General features: G+C 45.5%; 2 protein-coding genes and 1 long non-coding RNA gene across 3 annotated transcripts; 2 read left to right on the top strand and 1 right to left on the bottom strand.

Moving 5' to 3' along the window:
- Positions 1-3,914: 3,914 nt before the first annotated feature.
- Positions 3,915-10,645, top strand: LOC114593489 (opsin-5-like). The gene is made up of 5 exons (XM_077925350.1): positions 3,915-4,943; positions 7,192-7,485; positions 8,174-8,505; positions 9,320-9,595; positions 10,484-10,645. The coding sequence occupies exons 1-5, from the start codon at positions 4,871-4,873 to the stop codon at positions 10,643-10,645; spliced, it is 1,137 nt and encodes a 378-aa protein (XP_077781476.1). The 5' UTR covers positions 3,915-4,870.
- A 4,363-nt stretch (positions 10,646-15,008) lies between these two features.
- LOC144327176 (opsin-5-like) lies at positions 15,009-21,736 on the top strand. Its single transcript, XM_077925349.1, has 5 exons — positions 15,009-16,038; positions 18,287-18,580; positions 19,269-19,600; positions 20,411-20,686; positions 21,575-21,736. Exons 1-5 carry the CDS (start codon positions 15,966-15,968, stop codon positions 21,734-21,736), a joined length of 1,137 nt encoding a protein of 378 aa, XP_077781475.1. The 5' UTR covers positions 15,009-15,965.
- A 501-nt stretch (positions 21,737-22,237) lies between these two features.
- On the bottom strand, positions 22,238-23,804 carry LOC144327341 (uncharacterized). Its single transcript, XR_013392428.1, has 2 exons — positions 23,462-23,804; positions 22,238-22,451 (listed from the first exon to the last, which is right to left on the bottom strand). It is a non-coding gene; the product is annotated as an uncharacterized LOC144327341 (long non-coding RNA).
- Between the last annotated feature and the right edge of the window lie 1,587 nt (positions 23,805-25,391).

Raw genomic sequence — 25,391 nt, 5'->3', positions numbered from 1 at the left:
GTTCCGGGGGTTCGACTCTGACGAGGACCCGATACGAGACGTCCGTTCCCCGGAGGGGTCGCCCTCGGGATCTGCCTCAGAACCCTCGTATTGGTGGGACGACAAACCAGAGGAACAGTGGCGCAGGAAGTGGCAAGAAGGTCCAGGCCGAGCAACGCCGCCTGGAGGAAGCGAGGGAGAGACGGACATGGACATTTTCGGGGACGATCCAGGTTTCGAGCACGGCGGCACAGAGATGGAAGCAGAGGTGACCGTCGTCGACGAGAGAAGGGAGGAAGAACCGGAAGACTTCGGAGGGAGGCCCGCTACGGGAACCGAACGGTACCCGACATTCGTCTCCTTGACGCAGCAGCACCCAGCTCCAGCACCGGAAGGAGGGGAAGGGGGAGTGGGGGGCTTCGAGGGGGGGATGGATGTCAGGGGTTCAGGAGCAGAGGCAAGGGCAAGGGAGGAAACAGAGAGCGAAGGGGAGGAGGCAGAAGAAAGGATGAGCGATGACGACGACCCGAGATCTCCGAGTCTCTCCAGTGAGTCGGAGGATTCACAGAAAGGAGCACCAGTGGCCAAGGCAAGGGGGGAGTTTAGGGGGGCACCCCAGGGAGATAGAGCCAGAGGGGAATCAGAGGAGAGCAGTTGGAGATCGGGTCCAGCGTCACCGCCAGAGAGCAGGGAAGAGGAAAGGAGCCAGGGGGCAAGCGCTGGCAGCTCACAGCAGGAGGGAGGGCACGAGTCAGGGGTGGCCACACCTCCATCTGGGAGCGAAGAAACGGTTAGACGGAAGGTGGAAGGTTGGGCGCGCGCGCCAAGTTCAAATGCACAGGAAGGAGGCGCAGTAGGCAGCCCGGAAAGAGAGCCGGGTCCTAAAGCCCGGCGCAAGGAGACAGGAGAGTCCGGGGGGTCAGCGTCCGAAGAATCCCGGAAGGAAGAGACCCAGGGGGGCAGAGGGACCCAGAGAAGAACAGTCAGGCGGAAAAGGTGGAGCAGGGCTAGGATATTAAGTTGGTGTACGAGGGGCGGAGATTCAGACGGAGCTTCGCCGATCTAGCTACTAGACGTAGGGTTGCACGCAGCAGCTTGAGAATGGAAACTGTAACTCAATAAAGACTTTTACTTAATGACCGTTGGCTAGCGTGATCCTCTGTGAGCTAGGATCTTGAAGCAACCCTGACAGTTACCTTTGGTGCGAACAGGAAATTGAAACAATAGGAGCCAATAATTTTTTTAAAATGTATTTTCCGAATTAATAAATTGCTTAAAAGCCCGAGGCCCACAAAGCTGTGTACAAAAATCTAAAATACAAAAAAATTGTTGTGGCTGCTTCTGGCTTCCCTCCTGCCTTAGATATTTATTCAGGTTTTATTTTTCTTCTGCTTTTCCTTAGCTTCCTAATCCCCACCCCTTTGCCCCTCAGTGAAGGAAATGAGAGACTGACTTCCCATAGCGAGGTTCACAGCTGAATGCCTTTCCCCATCCCAAACCTCTCTCTAGTCCCACACCTTCCGGATGCGCTGCCAGAGCCTGGGAGAGATGCTCTGGACCACAGCCTTCCCCCCCCCCCCCAATCCTGGCAGGGGCTGCTGCTTCCACGGCTGGGCCCGGCAAACGGCCTTGGCCTGGGGCGGCGCCTGCTGAGAGGCAGCGGGACAAGGCTGCGCCACCACCTCATCTCCGCAACCTTCAAGGAAAGACACAGAAGCACAACTTGACAACAGCCAAGAACCCTTAATGATGGGTTAAGGTGCCCCAAGGTCTTCCTCCTCTTCCTCCAGGTCTTCCAGGACGAGCTCTTCTGAAAGGGAAAGAAGAGAAGGCTGCCAGTTAGAGAGGCTTCTTTCACACACAGAGAGAGAGAGACTTTCTGAACACATCCCTAGAAACAGACATTACCTTCAGGGGGACTTTCCTTCTTTTTTTCCTGAGCCTGCGGGGAAACAAAGAGCCACATGGGATATGATGACCTAAAGCTCCAAACAGGCCTCAGACAGAGACCTTCCCTGAGAAATCTCAGGGACTGGAGTCAGCTTCTCTAGGCTTTTCTATAGGTTTTACCTTGGAAGTCCTTACGAAAAGGGGCTTGCAGGGGGGGGCGGAGGGCCGGGCGGGGGGCGGCGGGGAGGACTCGGGGACAGGGCCCACTTTATTTTTCCTTGCCATCCTCGAAAAGGCTTTTCGCAACCTGGTAAACCTAGAAAAGAAAGAGGAAAATGTGAGAAATGGGGCTGACAGTTCGTCCCCTCCTGATCTACGTCCCGAAACTGCTTTTTGCATTCGCGCCTCTAAGCTCCCTATCACCACAGAACTCAGTTGCGCATCAAGGCCCAACCCCAAGAGAAGGAGAACACATTGAGACAGCATTGGACTCTGAAGGTGAATGGGCAAAATTTAGGCCACAACTTTCTTGAGCACAGCAATGTGAGTGGTATTGGGTTTAACCGTTGAGGTTTTTTTCAGTGATTTTACCCCGGGAAATAGGCCCCCGAAACGGACTTTGGGCACACACACAACAAAAACCATAACACTAATAACACAGTTTGACCATTCAGATTTGGATACACTGATATACCTATGACTACACCTTTTTAACAATATTTCCCCGCCTCTCTCTCCTCCCCCTACTTCCCACCATTATCCGCCTTATCGCTTAAATATTCCTTCCAGATTTCTTCATATTTATCCATTCTTAATTTGCATCGACAGGCAATTTGTTTGTATGTAGCTAGTCTGTCCATATTATCAATTCATGTGCTCAATGGAATCTTTTTGCGGCTCTTCCAAATCATCAAAACAAGTTTTTTTGCTTCTAATATCGCACGGGACATCCTTTTTTTTTTTTTACCCCTTGTAATCTCCCACGTTTCCAGAATATAATTTAGAATTAAATTTAATTCCGCTAAATAACAATTTCTTTTTATTACTCTTGCTATAAATATCCTCACCTCACACCTAAATGATCTTATTATCGGGCATTGAATCATCATATGTACGCATTTTTACTCCCACATCTCCAGCAGTTGTCTGTACTTGTTATTTTCTTCTGGTATAGTTTTGCTGGAGTCCAGTGGACTCTGAATATTATTTTCTGTTGAATAAGTCTTAGTCTTAGATCCACAGAGGCTGTTTCTGTTGATTTTATACTTGACTCCCATATATTATTTCTTATCTGGAGCCCCAACTCTTCATTTTTGTCTATCATATTCTAAATCATATTTCTTCCTGTTGAGTAGAGTTTTATATAGTGCAAGTGTAGAGTTTTTTGTTTTTGCTGCAGAAATTAAATCTTGTAGCAACATGGGTGTTTCCGATGCTGCTATAGCGTCAGGGCCAAACTGCCTTTCCAACATATGTTTCAATTGGATGTATTGCCATTGTGTTTCACTGGTTAATCCATACTTTACTTGCAAATTAGGCCCCCGAAACGGACTTTGGGCATGCCTGGCTTAGGCATTGGCAATAACTATATCAGACTCCTGCCCGTCTTGCAGGAAGTCTGGAAGAGTAAACCACCAACAGAGGGAGCTCCATCAATGGCGACCAACTGAAACTCACCCCGGGGTTCCCGCTGGGTCCTGGCATGGCCCTAGCCTCCCAAGCAGACTTTGGACGAGATCCGGACCTGCGGATTCCTTTAGCAGAATACCCTTGTACCTGGAGGGGCAGGTGATGGCCACCCCTCCCCTCCCCCACATTTCACTAAGCCAATGCCTTACCGCCAAACCTTACAAAGTTGTGACAATTGCTAAGAGGTAGGCAAAGACCAAGAGGCCAGTACCAATTTGCCAAATGGAAAAAATTCCTACCCAGCCCCTGTTCCAAAACAGGCGACCAACCAAAGTCCAGAGCAAGGCCAAAGCACAAACCTAAATCGAGGGTGGGTGGCAGGTGTTTGGCAGCGCAAACCCAGGTAACCCCCCCCCCAACGCCACGCCGCTGCCTTTTAAAGGCCCCCCTCGATCACACCACCACTCGCAAGGAAGGGGGGCTGCACCTATTGCCTGTGCGCAACGCGGACCCTCAATTAAGAGGATCCGATACGCTGAAAGAAATCCTACTTACATGCTCTCTCTACTCTCACAAGCACAGAATGATCCAAGCATAGGAGATCCCAGGCCTTCTAGAGCTCTGGCGACCAATGAGCCAGCAGAGGGAGATGTCACAATGAACCTCGCGCGATGCAGCACCCCTGGGCCCTGAGAAAACCATCAGCCACAAGCCCTGCTTCTCTCAAGGGACGCGACAAAGTGTTCTTAGTCAAATTTATCCGTAGAAGCTATCATGATGATAGCAAAATATTATTGCTTTCTTTAACACATTATAAAACCAAACCACATTATAAAACCAGTTCATAAAACGAAAGAAAATGAATATTGGGGATTGCTTTCTTGAAAGCATCACCCCACCCAAGACAATGTGTCAGGCTCCTGGCATGGGCGTAGCCAGGGAGGCGGGGGGGGGGAGCTGCCCCCTCTAAATCAAGTAAATCAATAAAAATACTTAACTAACTGACCAATTGCATCACAGATGACTCTGCCCTTAGCCTCCAAGATAAAGCCTGCCCCACAATAAATGCTGTTTGCACCCATGGCTCCTGGTATCAGTTTTCCAAATCCAGGATGGTGCTTTCAAGGACGCAATTTCAGCCCCATTTATTCTGATCCTTATGAAGAACTGTTCCCTTTCCCTCTTAACAAATAAATTGCCACAGTGGCAGGTTTGATCCCCAGATGGGCCAGCCATATATTCCTCCATTGCAGGGGGTTGGGACTGTCCTCGCTGTCCCTGTCTGCCCAGCAGCCAAGCTAAGGAGTTGCCTCTCCTCCCCACCGCCCTGCTTTCCTTGGCTTCAGAACTTTCTCCATCTCCACAACGGGACATGGAAGAGCACTACATCTCCAAACTGCACCCCTCAGGGGATTATGGAGCAGGGGTGTTTCTTTTGGTTATAGGTAAGTCCTGCCTTTCTGCTCATTCGGGACTGCGTATTTAGAGGACTTCTAGTGCAAGCAGCAGTGAGGTCTCCATGATTGACTGTTTATTGCTATAAAGTAAAGTTGCTTCTCTCTTGTTTTGGTGCTATGGTGTACTGTTATTTTGTCTTCAGAGGGGTTGGAGGATGTGTGGCTTGAGTGTGGATATAGGGTTTTAAAAGTTTTTTATTATTAGGCTTTTTCTGGAAACTGAATAATTTCTGAGTTGTATATTTGACTGTTGCATGCATTACAGAAAGACACATATAGTACATGATTTAGCAGCTCATTCAAAATTTAGTTTAAATCAGCCTTCATCAGTCACGTGCCCTCAAAAATGTTTTTCTTTCCCTGCTTGGTTTTAATGTATCTATGTGGGGGTTTTTTGTTAATTAGTTAGTTAGTTAGTTAGTTAGTAGCTTGCTTTGGGCAAGAAAAAGCAACTAGCAAATTTAATAAATAATAATAATAATTTTGGACTATAACTCCCACCAGTTGCAGCCAGCACTGCTACTGTAATCCAAAATATCTGGAGATTGGTCCATGGTGGCAAAGGCTCCTATAGATGGATGGAGTTTTGCAGAATATGCTGTTTGGAAGGAGGTCGCAGGTCAAAGTCGGCTGAAGCTCATTAGCATTTTGAGATAAACACACGTATTATTTTTGATGGTGACAGCTAGTGGGTGAAGGATTTCTATGTGCAGCAGAGTTTGTGGACAGGGGCATGAGCATGAGGCATGCGGAGGTGCAAGTATCCTACACGGTTCCCCTCACACATTCTCCTAATGGTGTCTGAATCTCTGTTGGATGAGTTGGCACAGACTTGTGAAATGAGTGCAGAGACTGAAAAGGTCACATGAAGGCTTTTATCTGTGGTGGCTGAAATGGTCCCCTCCACTATCGAAGCCATCGCTAGATACTCTAGTCATAAGCTAGTTTTTGAAAGCTATAATGGGAAGACTTTGCCCTGAAAGGTTGGCAAAATGACATTCACCCTCTGCACTCCCTCCATCAAGGTTAAGGTGTATATATGTGTAAGTAAAACCATATTATCTTAAAGACTCCGCTGTGCCTCATTTTTCCAAAAGAAACATGAACCCTGGATAAGGGCGAAGACTCCTGGAACCTCACACCACTTGGCAGAGATTGGGGTGGCCCTTAACAAGATGTTCTCTTCACATGTAAATGGTAGAGAAAGGGTTCCGTCTTATTTTCTGTGGTTCACCCTCCGGAGCAGATCTGTGGAGCAGGCACAAGGGGAGAAGCAGCAAGGGTTGTTCTGTACACAAACAAAAGTTCTAGTGCTAGTGGAGCTACTTCTCTGGACACCACCCTTTCTTTCAATCCTTCTTTCAAGGTGCTCAGGACAACTTTGTGTCCAGAGCTGACAACAAACTGGCAGTGCAATCCTATACATGTCTACTGAAATGTAAGGTTAGATGACTTCATTGTGACTTACTTCCAGGTAAGTAATTGTGTGTAGGAATACAGCCTAAATCAATGATTTGATCAGGTGAGTGCAGATGCTACTTAGTAGTTTTCACTGAGGCCATGAAACCTCGAGACATGGCTATCAAGGTTTGGGGGTGGAGGAGGGAGAGAGCTTGAACGTTGAGACCCACGGAATCATAAGATTGGGAGTGTCCAGAACCATATTCCCAATCACTTCCACCCATTTTGTCTTGTCCGAAAATCTGCTATTGAGCACAGTTTGCACCAACAAGGGTGTCAGGACTGGACAACCTTCTCGCCCTCCCCACGTCTTACTACTCTAGGGATTGCTATGCTGTGGAATGGCAGGCGACCCCACCAACATTTTCTTTTGGATGCACATTTCAATTCACCTTTTACGATGTCAAGATAATAACTCTACAGTGTTGAAGAGAGCATACCACAGGTATCAAGAGTAGATGCTAGAAAGTGACTAATTTGTGGCTGAAACAGAATCCACTTTTGCTCTGACCCTTACCTGTCCTTCAGTCACAGATCCACTGATATAAATTCACAAGCTGTTTCATGTTACTTTGAGTAACACATTACCTATTGTGGAGAAAGGCCTGTGAATAAAATGCCTACTTCTCGTTAAAAAAGAAGACTGCTATGGCTTCTAAACCTTGAGTTATAGAGTATTCACTGGCTGTGGGTCATGATGTCTGCATCTTGCACCGGTTTGTTGACTGATTATGAATGCCTGAAAACCACACTGCTTTCCTCCTCCTCCTTTCAGGCATCCTGACAGTTCTGGGGAATTCAGCTGTCCTGGCGGTAGCTGTGAAGCGCTCCTCCCATCTCAGGTCACCTGAGCTCCTGACGGTTAATTTGGCCGTAACCGATCTTGGAATGGCCATCAGCATGTATCCCCTGGCTATTGCTTCTGCCTGGAACCATGCCTGGCTGGGGGGCGATGCAACTTGCATTTATTATGCCCTGATGGGTTTCCTCTTTGGTGTCGCCAGCATGATGACCTTGTCTGTGATGGCTGTCATCCGCTTTCTTGTAACCCACTCTTCAAAGTCCAATAGTGAGTAACAAAGCACAGAAGGGTGGCAAAGGTGAAACAATTTCAAAGCTTTAGACTTCATGTCAAGGCCAAGGGAATAATATTTTAAAGAGCCTATCAGACCTTTTCTGTGTGTTTATAGATCAGATATATTTAGCAATACTGCAGTAAACAATGGGGGCGGATATACAGTCTGGCCGTAAACATGTTTTGAGCTGTAAATTGAAATGCATAATACCATGTAGGAGTTGGCACTGTGGTGCTGGTGTGAAAAACACTGTTCTTCTTTACATTGGCTGTGTACCTCTGCTACTAGCCAAAGATAGTTAACCACATCTGGTGACCAATGGAAATATCTTAAGCTTCCCTGAGAATGCTTTATAGAGGCCTGTAAATGTTGTCAGGCAATATACACAAAAGTATCACACTAGACGAGTGTGTTCTAAAGTATGTCTATATAGCCATAACTCAAACAGTTATTTTTGACGGAGATCACGTACATAATGTCTCCACAGCCCAAGCGAAGGGTCATGGCTTACAGGGCATGCAGAAAATCGCATGCTCAGTCCTTGCCATCTCCAAATAGAACCTGAGAGGTCTGAAACTCAGGAAAGCTGGACAACAGAGTGACAGAGATAATTGCCTGGCACATTTCTATGTTATTCAAATAGTGTTGGTGTCTATATTCTACTTTCTTTTCTATTCCTAGGTAATACAATCAACAGAAAAGTCATCCATGTTTCTATTGCCTTGATCTGGCTGTATGCAGCCCTCTGGGCCACGTTGCCTCTGCTGGGCTGGGGGCATTACGGCCCAGAACCATTTGGCACTTCCTGCACCATAGCCTGGAGCCAGTTCCACAACTCGGCCAATGGGCTTTGCTTTATTCTGAGCATGTTCATTCTGTGCACCATTCTGCCAGCAATTACCATCACCATCTGTTACTTGGGTATAGCCTGGAAGGTTCATAAAACCTATCAAAAGATGCAGAACTTCAACAGGACTTCAAATGCAGCCAAGCTGGAGAAGAAATTGACATTGGTGGGTATGTCTTGTTGTGAGCAGACTATTTTTGTATTTTAAAGAGCAATAGGAACACAGTGTTCCTTTGACTCAGACATTGATTCTGGCCCTACAAATTGAAAATTATTGTCAAAATATTGGGAAAATGCCAAAGCACTTATGGATGCTATGGACTGGGTTGTTTGTGTGTGTTTGCCTTCATGTATGGTTTGTGTTCCATTTGAGTTGCAGACATTGAACAACTCCTCTGTTGTTAGATTCATTTGTATGGAAGTTTATTGTATTAACGAGAAATAATATTATAAATAAATAAATATTTATACCCCACCCATCTGGTTGGGTTTTCGCAGCCACATACATACTGGGGACTAACTTAATGATGAACCTGTATACTGTAAGACTCTCAGATCTTGCAATACATGGGCTCATAGAGGAAGCATGTGGTACAGTATATATATTGCTATTGTGTGAGATGCTGAGGTCCTGGCATATTTTCTTCTATAGGACTATAATTTGAAACAGGTGACATTCCATTATGATGTAAAGCATCTGATAAACACAAAGGATGCTGTTCTTAATTTCTTATCCTGATCTTGTGTTATTTTATTCTGCTGGAGGGCTGCTGTACTGCAGAGGATACTGCTTTTGGGTCTTAGGATAAAATGGACAGCCTAAAATTAATGCAAGAGCCAATTGTTTAAATATCTCTTAAATGTTAAAGCACTAATCCTTCATTTCTCTCTCACCGATTCGAAATAACAGATAGAGAAGGAGAAAATATAAAAAGCCAGCCAGTAACTAACTAACTAACTATAAGTGGTTGTTTTTACAGATGGCTGTACTGATCAGCGTGGGATTCCTCAGCGCATGGACACCATATGCCGCAGTCAGCTTCTGGTCAATATTTCACTCCAGTGAATCAATACCGCCCATCGTTACCTTGTTGCCATGTCTTTTTGCTAAATCCTCAACAGCCTACAACCCTTTCATTTACTATGCTTTCAGCAAAACTTTCTGGCGTGAAATTAAGCGCCTCCAGTGCTGCTGTAGTCAGAAAGTTTATTTTAGCACCAAGCATACCACCAATGGGATGCGGGTGGCGCTGTGGGTAAAAGCCTCAGCGCCTAGGGCTTGCCGATCGAAAGGTCGAAAGGTCGGGGGTTCGAATCCCCGCGGCGGGGTGCGCTCCCGTTGCTCGGTCCCAGCGCCTGCCAACCTAGCAGTTCGAAAGCACCCCCGGGTGCAAGTAGATAAATAGGGACCGCTTACTGGCGGGAAGGTAAACGGCGTTTCCGTGTGCGGCTCTGGCTCGCCAGAGCAGCGATGTCACGCTGGCCATGTGACCCGGAAGTGTCTCCGGACAGCGCTGGCCCCCGGCCTCTAGAGTGAGATGGGCGCACAACCCTAGAGTCTGTCAAGACTGGCCCGTACGGGCAGGGGTACCTTTACCTTTACCTATACCACCAATAGCCATGTGTCAGTGATTTGGTCAGGAAGGGATAACGCGCACATTTCTTCATTCAGAAAGATAGACAGTGGAGAAGTTCCAAATCCATCAGCTGCAGCTGCAGAAGTCTTATTTGAAAACGTTGCTCCAAAGTCCAGATCATGAAATCTCCCAGGGAAACACTGCAAGGGCAGTAATTCCTAGGAAGTTTATAATAAACTGCTTGCAGGATAATTCCGATGTCTCTGTTCTTTAAAAAAAAAAAAAAGACCTGCCAGCAAGAACTGAGGAATCGCAAGGAATTTTGAGCACATGGACTAAATTAGAGTTTGCTATATTAATAGCTGGCAGAGGAGGTATTTATGCAGTTAAAAGAGATTGTAATGTTGGTGAACTTGGCATTTGTTTTTGTGCTTTTGTTGGACTGTATGGGATGCTGAGCTCAGGTGTCAATGATGGAGTCTCAAGAGGCACAGGCGTCTTGAAGAATAAGAAAAGACCTTTGCTTAACGGGCTGTTAACACCTCCCCCTTCGATACTTCTGTTAAGGCTGTTGAGCAAGAACCTTACAAAAAAAGGACTTTTCATAAAAGGGTGGCTCTACCCGTCTTGTGCATGTCATCTCAGTACAGGATTCGTGAGGTCACAGAACTGGAAACTGCCCATCTCTCCCGCAAGGCCACCAACTTCAGACTCTACAGAGGCTATTGAGCAGGAAAAGAAAAAGGGAGACCAGGCATAGGCAACCTTCAGCCCTCCAGATGTTTTGGACGACAATTCCCATCATCCTTGACCCCTGGTCCTGTTAGCTAGGGATCATGGGAGTTGTAGGCCAAAACATCTGGAGGGCCGAAGGCTGCCTGTGCCTGAGGCAGACTACCAGGGGTAGGAAATGGATATTTGTCAATCTGACAAGCAAACAAAGCTAGGGCAACGAGACTGGACCGAAAGGGCAAGAGGCAGGTGAAGAAACAGTATGAAACGGCAGGACATAATTTCGCCACCTTTCTGTATCAGTAACATTTATTTTAAATTGTAATTTGCATTTCCAAAGATCTGAAGTGTATTTCAGATATAATGCAGTCTTATATGCAAAAACTTTAAATTTACTCATTTCATTTAGATTCTTTGATAGATCTTACATACATACATATGTAATAATATTGCAGATGATTTCCCACTTTCTTAGAAAGCATAAGGCAACACCAGACATTGTAGATGATTTAACAATTTTATCAACAAATCACAATGCATCAACACAAACTATAAGATATAAAGTTTGTTATGAGACAGAGGTTTACAGAGATTGCTGCCTCATTTCCAAGCATTTCTCAATATTATCAAGAACCTGGACAGCTGCCTTTGGGATTCAGGTTCCAGGGCCAAATATATTGGAAACACCAGAGGCACACAAGAAGTCATGATCCTGTGCAGGAGAAAAACAGACATAAAACATGCATGCAAACTTTGTAAAGTAAAATTCTGCAGAACACATGCTAAAAGAGCAGAGTTTAGCAATGGCAGGTCAGGAGGTAGCAAACATGGAGAAGGGAAAATAACTTGGTATGCTAGCTATGGGGGGGGGAAGCAGTGATGCTCTCACCTACGCAAACCTCGCCATGTGTGCAAAGTCCTAGTGACTACAGGTTCAAGCAATCTCTGCTCTAGGTGTTATCCTATGTAACATAAAGAATGAAATCATCAAAAGTGGTGAACATTTTCACCTCGGCTCCAAGACAGCCAAGACACCAAGATCAAGAGTTTCAAAGCAGAAAAGCAAATTCTTCCCCACTCCACTCGCCATTCCCCCCTCCAGCCCTTTCTTCCCTTCTTCTTCCTAACTGTTTAAACCAATTCATGAACTAAGAACTTCTACCTTGACCACTAATAATGAAACATATGTTGTAGATATTTCCCATTTATTATGCTATTTTTGTGATATACAAATGACATAAGAATACTTGGTACAGTATACTCATTTGTATAACATTATTCTTGTTTATAACCCCACCCCACCCGCACCCCCCGGAAAAAAAGCAAATTCTGGAAGATTTTTTTTAATATATTTTCTATTTCAGTAAAGGAAACTGGTCCCTTTTTTCTTCATTTCTTAAAATGTTTATGAATATTTTTAAGTTTAAAAAGTGATTTTTAAATTATTTGATAATATTGACAGTTTTCGAAAGCTTTTGGGAGGCTGCTTCTCAACTGCGTTGTTCTCTGAACCCTAAACCTAGAAACTACAACGCTTTCCAAAATTTGCCTGGAAGGATTTCCACATTTCAAAAGCTAGATGTTATTTTAAAAGCCTTTCAATGGTGTTCATTTCCCTGGAGGAGGAGGAGGAGAAGGTAGATGGAGACCCCACCTCACTGGGAACAATTTAATCATCTCACAACAAGCCATCTTTGGATTAGCACTAGGTGGTGCACAGTACCTGGGGAGGAATGACGCCTCCACACATGACGAGAATGTCTGGGCGGCATGCAGCTCTTTGAGGAGTTCAGGACAGCAGCCAAGGTGCTCACCCCCACGCAATGCACATCCGCACCTACCGCCTGCTGGGCCACTTCACGGGGTGTCTAGGAAGAGAAAGCAAAGGAAGTGTCAAACAAAATGGGGAAGAAGAATGCATAAAACCTAACACTGCATGCAGACCCACACTTCTGTTTTCACAGAGAAGAGCGACAACAAAACACTAGGCACCAGCATGCACCGCTGAAGGCTGCTACTGGCATTTAGGCTAGACAATATGGGTGCCCGGAAAGTAGAGTACAGAGAGGAACATTGCCACCTATCGATAACATCTTCCAACTCGGGAATCTGTAAAATCATCCTAGTACAATATATTCTGATAGTTACCTTTGGTGCGAACAGGAAATTGAAACAATAGGAGCCAATAATTTTTTTAAAATGTATTTTCCGAATTAATAAATTGCTTAAAAGCCCGAGGCCCACAAAGCTGTGTACAAAAATCTAAAATACAAAAAAATTGTTGTGGCTGCTTCTGGCTTCCCTCCTGCCTTAGATATTTATTCAGGTTTTATTTTTCTTCTGCTTTTCCTTAGCTTCCTAATCCCCACCCCTTTGCCCCTCAGTGAAGGAAATGAGAGACTGACTTCCCATAGCGAGGTTCACAGCTGAATGCCTTTCCCCATCCCAAACCTCTCTCTAGTCCCACACCTTCCGGATGCGCTGCCAGAGCCTGGGAGAGATGCTCTGGACCACAGCCTTCCCCCCCCCCCCAATCCTGGCAGGGGCTGCTGCTTCCACGGCTGGGCCCGGCAAACGGCCTTGGCCTGGGGCGGCGCCTGCTGAGAGGCAGCGGGACAAGGCTGCGCCACCACCTCATCTCCGCAACCTTCAAGGAAAGACACAGAAGCACAACTTGACAACAGCCAAGAACCCTTAACGATTGATTAAGGTGCCCCAAGGCCGCCCGTCTCTTACTCCTCTTCCTCCAGGTCTTCCAGGACGAGCTCTTCTGAAAGGGAAAGAAGAGAAGGCTGCCAGTTAGAGAGGCTTCTTTCACACACAGAGAGAGAGAGACTTTCTGAACACATCCCTAGAAACAGACATTACCTTCAGGGGGACTTTCCTTCTTTTTTTCCTGAGCCTGCGGGGAAACAAAGAGCCACATGGGATATGATGACCTAAAGCTCCAAACAGGCCTCAGACAGAGACCTTCCCTGAGAAATCTCAGGGACTGGAGTCAGCTTCTCTAGGCTTTTCTATAGGTTTTACCTTGGAAGTCCTTACGAAAAGGGGCTTGCAGGGGGGGGCGGAGGGCCGGGCGGGGGGCGGCGGGGAGGACTCGGGGACAGGGCCCACTTTATTTTTCCTTGCCATCCTCGAAAAGGCTTTTCGCAACCTGGTAAACCTAGAAAAGAAAGAGGAAAATGTGAGAAATGGGGCTGACAGTTCGTCCCCTCCTGATCTACGTCCCGAAACTGCTTTTTGCATTCGCGCCTCTAAGCTCCCTATCACCACAGAACTCAGTTGCGCATCAAGGCCCAACCCCAAGAGAAGGAGAACACATTGAGACAGCATTGGACTCTGAAGGTGAATGGGCAAAATTTAGGCCACAACTTTATTGAGCACAGCAATGTGAGTGGTATTGGGTTTAACTGTTGAGCTTTTTTCCAGTGATTTTACCCCGGGAAATAGGCCCCTGAAACGGACTTTGTGCACACTTGGGTATAGTTTTGCTGGAGTCCAGTGGACTCTGAATATTATTTTCTGTTGAATAAGTCTTAGTCTTAGATCCACAGAGGCTGTTTCTGTTGATTTTATACTTGACTCCCATATATTATTTCTTATCTGGAGCCCCAACTCTTCATTTTTGTCTATCATATTCTAAATCATATTTCTTCCTGTTGAGTAGAGTTTTATATAGTGCAAGTGTAGAGTTTTTTGTTTTTGCTGCAGAAATTAAATCTTGTAGCAACATGGGTGTTTCCGATCCTGCTATAGCATCAGGGCCAAACTGCCTTTCCAACATATTTTTCAATTGGATGTATTGCCATTGTGTTTCACTGGTTAATCCATACTTTACTTGCAAATTAGGCCCCCGAAACGGACTTTGGGCATGCCTGGCTTAGGCATTGGCAATAACTATATCGGACTCCTGCCCGTCTTGCAGGAAGTCTAGAAGAGTAAACCACCAACAGAGGGAGCTCCATCAATGGCGACCAACTGAAACTCACCCCGGGGTTCCCGCTGGGTCCTGGCATGGCCCTAGCTTCCCAAGCAGACTTTGGACGAGATCCGGACCTGCGGATTCCTTTAGCAGAATACCCTTGTACCTGGAGGGGCAGGTGATGGCCACCCCTCCCCTCCCCCACATTTCACTAAGCCAATGCCTTACCGCCAAACCTTACAAAGTTGTGACAATTGCTAAGAGGTAGGCAAAGACCAAGAGGCCAGTACCAATTTGCCAAATGGAAAAAATTCCTACCCAGCCCCTGTTCCAAAACAGGCGACCAACCAAAGTCCAGAGCAAGGCCAAAGCACAAACCTAAATCGAGGGTGGGTGGCAGGTGTTTGGCAGCGCAAACCCAGGTAACCCCCCCCCCAACGCCACGCCGCTGCCTTTTAAAGGCCCCCCTCGATCACACCACCACTCGCAAGGAAGGGGGGCTGCACCTATTGCCTGTGCGCAACGCGGACCCTCAATTAAGAGGATCCGATACGCTGAAAGAAATCCTACTTACATGCTCTCTCTACTCTCACAAGCACAGAATGATCCAAGCATAGGAGATCCCAGGCCTTCTAGAGCTCTGGCGACCAATGAGCCAGCAGAGGGAGATGTCACAATGAACCTCGCGCGATGCAGCACCCCTGGGCCCTGAGAAAACCATCAGCCACAAGCCCTGCTTCTCTCAAGGGACGCGACAAAGTGTTCTTAGTCAAATTTATCCGTAGAAGCTATCATGATGATAGCAAAATATTATTGCTTTCTTTAACACATTATAAAACCAAACCACATTATAAAACCAGTTCATAAAACGAAAGAAAATGAATATTGGGGATTGCTTTCTTGAAAGCATCACCCCACCCAAGACAATGTGTCAGGCTCCTGGCATGGGCGTAGCCAGGGAGGCGGGGGGGGGGGAGCTGCCCCCTCTAAATCAAGTAAATCAATAAAAATACTTAACTAACTGACCAATTGCATCACAGATGACTCTGCCCTTAGCCTCCAAGATAAAGCCTGCCCCACAATAAATGCTGTTTGCACCCATGGCTCCTGGTATCAGTTTTCCAAATCCAGGATGGTGCTTTCAAGGACGCAATTTCAGCCCCATTTATTCTGATCCTTATGAAGAACTGTTCCCTTTCCCTCTTAACAAATAAATTGCCACAGTGGCAGGTTTGATCCCCAGATGGGCCAGCCATATATTCCTCCATTGCAGGGGGTTGGGACTGTCCTCGCTGTCCCTGTCTGCCCAGCAGCCAAGCTAAGGAGTTGCCTCTCCTCCCCACCGCCCTGCTTTCCTTGGCTTCAGAACTTTCTCCATCTCCACAACGGGACATGGAAGAGCACTACATCTCCAAACTGCACCCCTCAGGGGATTATGGAGCAGGGGTGTTTCTTTTGGTTATAGGTAAGTCCTGCCTTTCTGCTCATTCGGGACTGCGTATTTAGAGGACTTCTAGTGCAAGCAGCAGTGAGGTCTCCATGATTGACTGTTTATTGCTATAAAGTAAAGTTGCTTCTCTCTTGTTTTGGTGCTATGGTGTACTGTTATTTTGTCTTCAGAGGGGTTGGAGGATGTGTGGCTTGAGTGTGGATATAGGGTTTTAAAAGTTTTTTATTATTAGGCTTTTTCTGGAAACTGAATAATTTCTGAGTTGTATATTTGACTGTTGCATGCATTACAGAAAGACACATATAGTACATGATTTAGCAGCTCATTCAAAATTTAGTTTAAATCAGCCTTCATCAGTCACGTGCCCTCAAAAATGTTTTTCTTTCCCTGCTTGGTTTTAATGTATCTATGTGGGGGTTTTTTGTTAATTAGTTAGTTAGTTAGTTAGTTAGTAGCTTGCTTTGGGCAAGAAAAAGCAACTAGCAAATTTAATAAATAATAATAATAATTTTGGACTATAACTCCCACCAGTTGCAGCCAGCACTGCTACTGTAATCCAAAATATCTGGAGGTTGGTCCATGGTGGCAAAGGCTCCTATAGATGGATGGAGTTTTGCAGAATATGCTGTTGGGAAGGAGGTCGCAGGTCAAAGTCGGCTGAAGCTCATTAGCATTTTGAGATAAACACACGTATTATTTTTGATGGTGACAGCTAGTGGGTGAAGGATTTCTATGTGCAGCAGAGTTTGTGGACAGGGGCATGAGCATGAGGCATGCGGAGGTGCAAGTATCCTACACGGTTCCCCTCACACATTCTCCTAATGGTGTCTGAATCTCTGTTGGATGAGTTGGCACAGACTTGTGAAATGAGTGCAGAGACTGAAAAGGTCACATGAAGGCTTTTATCTGTGGTGGCTGAAATGGTCCCCTCCACTATCGAAGCCATCGCTAGATACTCTAGTCATAAGCTAGTTTTTGAAAGCTATAATGGGAAGACTTTGCCCTGAAAGGTTGGCAAAATGACATTCACCCTCTGCACTCCCTCCATCAAGGTTAAGGTGTATATATGTGTAAGTAAAACCATATTATCTTAAAGACTCCGCTGTGCCTCATTTTTCCAAAAGAAACATGAACCCTGGATAAGGGCGAAGACTCCTGGAACCTCACACCACTTGGCAGAGATTGGGGTGGCCCTTAACAAGATGTTCTCTTCACATGTAAATGGTAGAAAAAGGGTTCCGTCTTATTTTCTGTGGTTCACCCTCCGGAGCAGATCTGTGGAGCAGGCACAAGGGGAGAAGCAGCAAGGGTTGTTCTGTACACAAACAAAAGTTCTAGTGCTAGTGGAGCTACTTCTCTGGACACCACCCTTTCTTTCAATCCTTCTTTCAAGGTGCTCAGGACAACTTTGTGTCCAGAGCTGACAACAAACTGGCAGTGCAATCCTATACATGTCTACTGAAATGTAAGGTTAGATGACTTCATTGTGACTTACTTCCAGGTAAGTAATTGTGTGTAGGAATACAGCCTAAATCAATGATTTGATCAGGTGAGTGCAGATGCTACTTAGTAGTTTTCACTGAGGCCATGAAACCTCGAGACATGGCTATCAAGGTTTGGGGGTGGAGGAGGGAGAGAGCTTGAACGTTGAGACCCACGGAATCATAAGATTGGGAGTGTCCAGAACCATATTCCCAATCACTTCCACCCATTTTGTCTTGTCCGAAAATCTGCTATTGAGCACAGTTTGCACCAACAAGGGTGTCAGGACTGGACAACCTTCTCGCCCTCCCCACGTCTTACTACTCTAGGGATTGCTATGCTGTGGAATGGCAGGCGACCCCACCAACATTTTCTTTTGGATGCACATTTCAATTCACCTTTTACGATGTCAAGATAATAACTCTACAGTGTTGAAGAGAGCATACCACAGGTATCAAGAGTAGATGCTAGAAAGTGACTAATTTGTGGCTGAAACAGAATCCACTTTTGCTCTGACCCTTACCTGTCCTTCAGTCACAGATCCACTGATATAAATTCACAAGCTGTTTCATGTTACTTTGAGTAACACATTACCTATTGTGGAGAAAGGCCTGTGAATAAAATGCCTACTTCTCGTTAAAAAAGAAGACTGCTATGGCTTCTAAACCTTGAGTTATAGAGTATTCACTGGCTGTGGGTCATGATGTCTGCATCTTGCACCGGTTTGTTGACTGATTATGAATGCCTGAAAACCACACTGCTTTCCTCCTCCTCCTTTCAGGCATCCTGACAGTTCTGGGGAATTCAGCTGTCCTGGCGGTAGCTGTGAAGCGCTCCTCCCATCTCAGGTCACCTGAGCTCCTGACGGTTAATTTGGCCGTAACCGATCTTGGAATGGCCATCAGCATGTATCCCCTGGCTATTGCTTCTGCCTGGAACCATGCCTGGCTGGGGGGCGATGCAACTTGCATTTATTATGCCCTGATGGGTTTCCTCTTTGGTGTCGCCAGCATGATGACCTTGTCTGTGATGGCTGTCATCCGCTTTCTTGTAACCCACTCTTCAAAGTCCAATAGTGAGTAACAAAGCACAGAAGGGTGGCAAAGGTGAAACAATTTCAAAGCTTTAGACTTCATGTCAAGGCCAAGGGAATAATATTTTAAAGAGCCTATCAGACCTTTTCTGTGTGTTTATAGATCAGATATATTTAGCAATACTGCAGTAAACAATGGGGGCGGATATACAGTCTGGCCGTAAACATGTTTTGAGCTGTAAATTGAAATGCATAATACCATGTAGGAGTTGGCACTGTGGTGCTGGTGTGAAAAACACTGTTCTTCTTTACATTGGCTGTGTACCTCTGCTACTAGCCAAAGATAGTTAACCACATCTGGTGACCAATGGAAATATCTTAAGCTTCCCTGAGAATGCTTTATAGAGGCCTGTAAATGTTGTCAGGCAATATACACAAAAGTATCACACTAGACGAGTGTGTTCTAAAGTATGTCTATATAGCCATAACTCAAACAGTTATTTTTGACGGAGATCACGTACATAATGTCTCCACAGCCCAAGCGAAGGGTCATGGCTTACAGGGCATGCAGAAAATCGCATGCTCAGTCCTTGCCATCTCCAAATAGAACCTGAGAGGTCTGAAACTCAGGAAAGCTGGACAACAGAGTGACAGAGATAATTGCCTGGCACATTTCTATGTTATTCAAATAGTGTTGGTGTCTATATTCTACTTTCTTTTCTATTCCTAGGTAATACAATCAACAGAAAAGTCATCCATGTTTCTATTGCCTTGATCTGGCTGTATGCAGCCCTCTGGGCCACGTTGCCTCTGCTGGGCTGGGGGCATTACGGCCCAGAACCATTTGGCACTTCCTGCACCATAGCCTGGAGCCAGTTCCACAACTCGGCCAATGGGCTTTGCTTTATTCTGAGCATGTTCATTCTGTGCACCATTCTGCCAGCAATTACCATCACCATCTGTTACTTGGGTATAGCCTGGAAGGTTCATAAAACCTATCAAAAGATGCAGAACTTCAACAGGACTTCAAATGCAGCCAAGCTGGAGAAGAAATTGACATTGGTGGGTATGTCTTGTTGTGAGCAGACTATTTTTGTATTTTAAAGAGCAATAGGAACACAGTGTTCCTTTGACTCAGACATTGATTCTGGCCCTACAAATTGAAAATTATTGTCAAAATATTGGGAAAATGCCAAAGCACTTATGGATGCTATGGACTGGGTTGTTTGTGTGTGTTTGCCTTCATGTATGGTTTGTGTTCCATTTGAGTTGCAGACATTGAACAACTCCTCTGTTGTTAGATTCATTTGTATGGAAGTTTATTGTATTAACGAGAAATAATATTATAAATAAATAAATATTTATACCCCACCCATCTGGTTGGGTTTTCGCAGCCACATACATACTGGGGACTAACTTAATGATGAACCTGTATACTGTAAGACTCTCAGATCTTGCAATACATGGGCTCATAGAGGAAGCATGTGGTACAGTATATATATTGCTATTGTGTGAGATGCTGAGGTCCTGGCATATTTTCTTCTATAGGACTATAATTTGAAACAGGTGACATTCCATTATGATGTAAAGCATCTGATAAACACAAAGGATGCTGTTCTTAATTTCTTATCCTGATCTTGTGTTATTTTATTCTGCTGGAGGGCTGCTGTACTGCAGAGGATACTGCTTTTGGGTCTTAGGATAAAATGGACAGCCTAAAATGAATGCAAGAGCCAATTGTTTAAATATCTCTTAAATGTTAAAGCACTAATCCTTCATTTCTCTCTCACCGATTCGAAATAACAGATAGAGAAGGAGAAAATATAAAAAGCCAGCCAGTAACTAACTAACTATAAGTGGTTGTTTTTACAGATGGCTGTACTGATCAGCGTGGGATTCCTCAGCGCATGGACACCATATGCCGCAGTCAGCTTCTGGTCAATATTTCACTCCAGTGAATCAATACCGCCCATCGTTACCTTGTTGCCATGTCTTTTTGCTAAATCCTCAACAGCCTACAACCCTTTCATTTACTATGCTTTCAGCAAAACTTTCTGGCGTGAAATTAAGCGCCTCCAGTGCTGCTGTAGTCAGAAAGTTTATTTTAGCACCAAGCATACCACCAATGGGATGCGGGTGGCGCTGTGGGTAAAAGCCTCAGCGCCTAGGGCTTGCCGATCGAAAGGTCGAAAGGTCGGGGGTTCGAATCCCCGCGGCGGGGTGCGCTCCCGTTGCTCGGTCCCAGCGCCTGCCAACCTAGCAGTTCGAAAGCACCCCCGGGTGCAAGTAGATAAATAGGGACCGCTTACTGGCGGGAAGGTAAACGGCGTTTCCGTGTGCGGCTCTGGGTCGCCAGAGCAGCGATGTCACGCTGGCCATGTGACCCGGAAGTGTCTCCGGACAGCGCTGGCCCCCGGCCTCTAGAGTGAGATGGGCGCACAACCCTAGAGTCTGTCAAGACTGGCCCGTACGGGCAGGGGTACCTTTACCTTTACCTATACCACCAATAGCCATGTGTCAGTGATTTGGTCAGGAAGGGATAACGCGCACATTTCTTCATTCAGAAAGATAGACAGTGGAGAAGTTCCAAATCCATCAGCTGCAGCTGCAGAAGTCTTATTTGAAAACGTTGCTCCAAAGTCCAGATCATGAAATCTCCCAGGGAAACACTGCAAGGGCAGTAATTCCTAGGAAGTTTATAATAAACTGCTTGCAGGATAATTCCGATGTCTCTGTTCTTTAAAAAAAAAAAAAAGACCTGCCAGCAAGAACTGAGGAATCGCAAGGAATTTTGAGCACATGGACTAAATTAGAGTTTGCTATATTAATAGCTGGCAGAGGAGGTATTTATGCAGTTAAAAGAGATTGTAATGTTGGTGAACTTGGCATTTGTTTTTGTGCTTTTGTTGGACTGTATGGGATGCTGAGCTCAGGTGTCAATGATGGAGTCTCAAGAGGCACAGGCGTCTTGAAGAATAAGAAAAGACCTTTGCTTAACGGGCTGTTAACACCTCCCCCTTCGATACTTCTGTTAAGGCTGTTGAGCAAGAACCTTACAAAAAAAGGACTTTTCATAAAAGGGTGGCTCTACCCGTCTTGTGCATGTCATCTCAGTACAGGATTCGTGAGGTCACAGAACTGGAAACTGCCCATCTCTCCCGCAAGGCCACCAACTTCAGACTCTACAGAGGCTATTGAGCAGGAAAAGAAAAAGGGAGACCAGGCATAGGCAACCTTCAGCCCTCCAGATGTTTTGGACGACAATTCCCATCATCCTTGACCCCTGGTCCTGTTAGCTAGGGATCATGGGAGTTGTAGGCCAAAACATCTGGAGGGCCGAAGGCTGCCTGTGCCTGAGGCAGACTACCAGGGGTAGGAAATGGATATTTGTCAATCTGACAAGCAAACAAAGCTAGGGCAACGAGACTGGACCGAAAGGGCAAGAGGCAGGTGAAGAAACAGTATGAAACGGCAGGACATAATTTCGCCACCTTTCTGTATCAGTAACATTTATTTTAAATTGTAATTTGCATTTCCAAAGATCTGAAGTGTATTTCAGATATAATGCAGTCTTATATGCAAAAACTTTAAATTTACTCATTTCATTTAGATTCTTTGATAGATCTTACATACATACATATGTAATAATATTGCAGATGATTTCCCACTTTCTTAGAAAGCATAAGGCAACACCAGACATTGTAGATGATTTAACAATTTTATCAACAAATCACAATGCATCAACACAAACTATAAGATATAAAGTTTGTTATGAGACAGAGGTTTACAGAGATTGCTGCCTCATTTCCAAGCATTTCTCAATATTATCAAGAACCTGGACAGCTGCCTTTGGGATTCAGGTTCCAGGGCCAAATATATTGGAAACACCAGAGGCACACAAGAAGTCATGATCCTGTGCAGGAGAAAAACAGACATAAAACATGCATGCAAACTTTGTAAAGTAAAATTCTGCAGAACACATGCTAAAAGAGCAGAGTTTAGCAATGGCAGGTCAGGAGGTAGCAAACATGGAGAAGGGAAAATAACTTGGTATGCTAGCTATGGGGGGGAAAGCAGTGATGCTCTCACCTACGCAAACCTCGCCATGTGTGCAAAGTCCTAGTGACTACAGGTTCAAGCAATCTCTGCTCTAGGTGTTATCCTATGTAACATAAAGAATGAAATCATCAAAAGTAGTGAACATTTTCACCTCGGCTCCAAGACAGCCAAGACACCAAGATCAAGAGTTTCAAAGCAGAAAAGCAAATTCTTCCCCACTCCACTCGCCATTCCCCCCTCCAGCCCTTTCTTCCCTTCTTCTTCCTAACTGTTTAAACCAATTCATGAACTAAGAACTTCTACCTTGACCACTAATAATGAAACATATGTTGTAGATATTTCCCATTTATTATGCTATTTTTGTGATATACAAATGACATAAGAATACTTGGTACAGTATACTCATTTGTATAACATTATTCTTGTTTATAACCCCACCCCACCCGCACCCCCCGGAAAAAAAGCAAATTCTGGAAGATTTTTTTTAATATATTTTCTATTTCAGTAAAGGAAACTGGTCCCTTTTTTCTTCATTTCTTAAAATGTTTATGAATATTTTTAAGTTTAAAAAGTGATTTTTAAATTATTTGATAATATTGACAGTTTTCGAAAGCTTTTGGGAGGCTGCTTCTCAACTGCGTTGTTCTCTGAACCCTAAACCTAGAAACTACAACGCTTTCCAAAATTTGCCTGGAAGGATTTCCACATTTCAAAAGCTAGATGTTATTTTAAAAGCCTTTCAATGGTGTTCATTTCCCTGGAGGAGGAGGAGGAGAAGGTAGATGGAGACCCCACCTCACTGGGAACAATTTAATCATCTCACAACAAGCCATCTTTGGAATAGCACTAGGTGGTGCACAGTACCTGGGGAGGGATGACGCCTCCACACATGACGAGAATGTCTGGGCGGCATGCAGCTCTTTGAGGAGTTCAGGACAGCAGCCAAGGTGCTCACCCCCACGCAATGCACATCCGCACCTACCGCCTGCTGGGCCACTTCACGGGGTGTCTAGGAAGAGAAAGCAAAGGAAGTGTCAAACAAAATGGGGAAGAAGAATGCATAAAACCTAACACTGCATGCAGACCCACACTTCTGTTTTCACAGAGAAGAGCGACAACAAAACACTAGGCACCAGCATGCACCGCTGAAGGCTGCTACTGGCATTTAGGCTAGACAATATGGGTGCCCGGAAAGTAGAGTACAGAGAGGAACATTGCCACCTATCGATAACATCTTCCAACTCGGGAATCTGTAAAATCATCCTAGTACAATATATTCTGATAGTTACCTTTGGTGCGAACAGGAAATTGAAACAATAGGAGCCAATAATTTTTTTAAAATGTATTTTCCGAATTAATAAATTGCTTAAAAGCCCGAGGCCCACAAAGCTGTGTACAAAAATCTAAAATACAAAAAAATTGTTGTGGCTGCTTCTGGCTTCCCTCCTGCCTTAGATATTTATTCAGGTTTTATTTTTCTTCTGCTTTTCCTTAGCTTCCTAATCCCCACCCCTTTGCCCCTCAGTGAAGGAAATGAGAGACTGACTTCCCATAGCGAGGTTCACAGCTGAATGCCTTTCCCCATCCCAAACCTCTCTCTAGTCCCACACCTTCCGGATGCGCTGCCAGAGCCTGGGAGAGATGCTCTGGACCACAGCCTTCCCCCCCCCCCCCAATCCTGGCAGGGGCTGCTGCTTCCACGGCTGGGCCCGGCAAACGGCCTTGGCCTGGGGCGGCGCCTGCTGAGAGGCAGCGGGACAAGGCTGCGCCACCACCTCATCTCCGCAACCTTCAAGGAAAGACACAGAAGCACAACTTGACAACAGCCAAGAACCCTTAACGATTGATTAAGGTGCCCCAAGGCCGCCCGTCTCTTACTCCTCTTCCTCCAGGTCTTCCAGGACGAGCTCTTCTGAAAGGGAAAGAAGAGAAGGCTGCCAGTTAGAGAGGCTTCTTTCACACACAGAGAGAGAGAGACTTTCTGAACACATCCCTAGAAACAGACATTACCTTCAGGGGGACTTTCCTTCTTTTTTTCCTGAGCCTGCGGGGAAACAAAGAGCCACATGGGATATGATGACCTAAAGCTCCAAACAGGCCTCAGACAGAGACCTTCCCTGAGAAATCTCAGGGACTGGAGTCAGCTTCTCTAGGCTTTTCTATAGGTTTTACCTTGGAAGTCCTTACGAAAAGGGGCTTGCAGGGGGGGGCGGAGGGCCGGGCGGGGGGCGGCGGGGAGGACTCGGGGACAGGGCCCACTTTATTTTTCCTTGCCATCCTCGAAAAGGCTTTTCGCAACCTGGTAAACCTAGAAAAGAAAGAGGAAAATGTGAGAAATGGGGCTGACAGTTCGTCCCCTCCTGATCTACGTCCCGAAACTGCTTTTTGCATTCGCGCCTCTAAGCTCCCTATCACCACAGAACTCAGTTGCGCATCAAGGCCCAACCCCAAGAGAAGGAGAACACATTGAGACAGCATTGGACTCTGAAGGTGAATGGGCAAAATTTAGGCCACAACTTTCTTGAGCACAGCAATGTGAGTGGTATTGGGTTTAACCGTTGAGGTTTTTTTCAGTGATTTTACCCCAGGAAATAGGCCCCCGAAACGGACTTTGGGCACACACACAACAAAAACCATAACACTAATAACACAGTTTGACAATTCAGATTTGGATACACTGATATACCTATGACTACACCTTTTTAACAATATTTCCCCGCCTCTCTCTCCTCCCCCTACTTCCCACCATTATCCGCCTTATCGCTTAAATATTCCTTCCAGATTTCTTCATATT

Source organism: Podarcis muralis, chromosome 3, assembly GCF_964188315.1.
Source record: "Podarcis muralis chromosome 3, rPodMur119.hap1.1, whole genome shotgun sequence".
In the NCBI taxonomy this organism is placed as follows: Eukaryota; Metazoa; Chordata; class Lepidosauria; order Squamata; family Lacertidae; genus Podarcis; species Podarcis muralis.
This window is presented reverse-complemented; position numbering and strand designations above follow the sequence as displayed.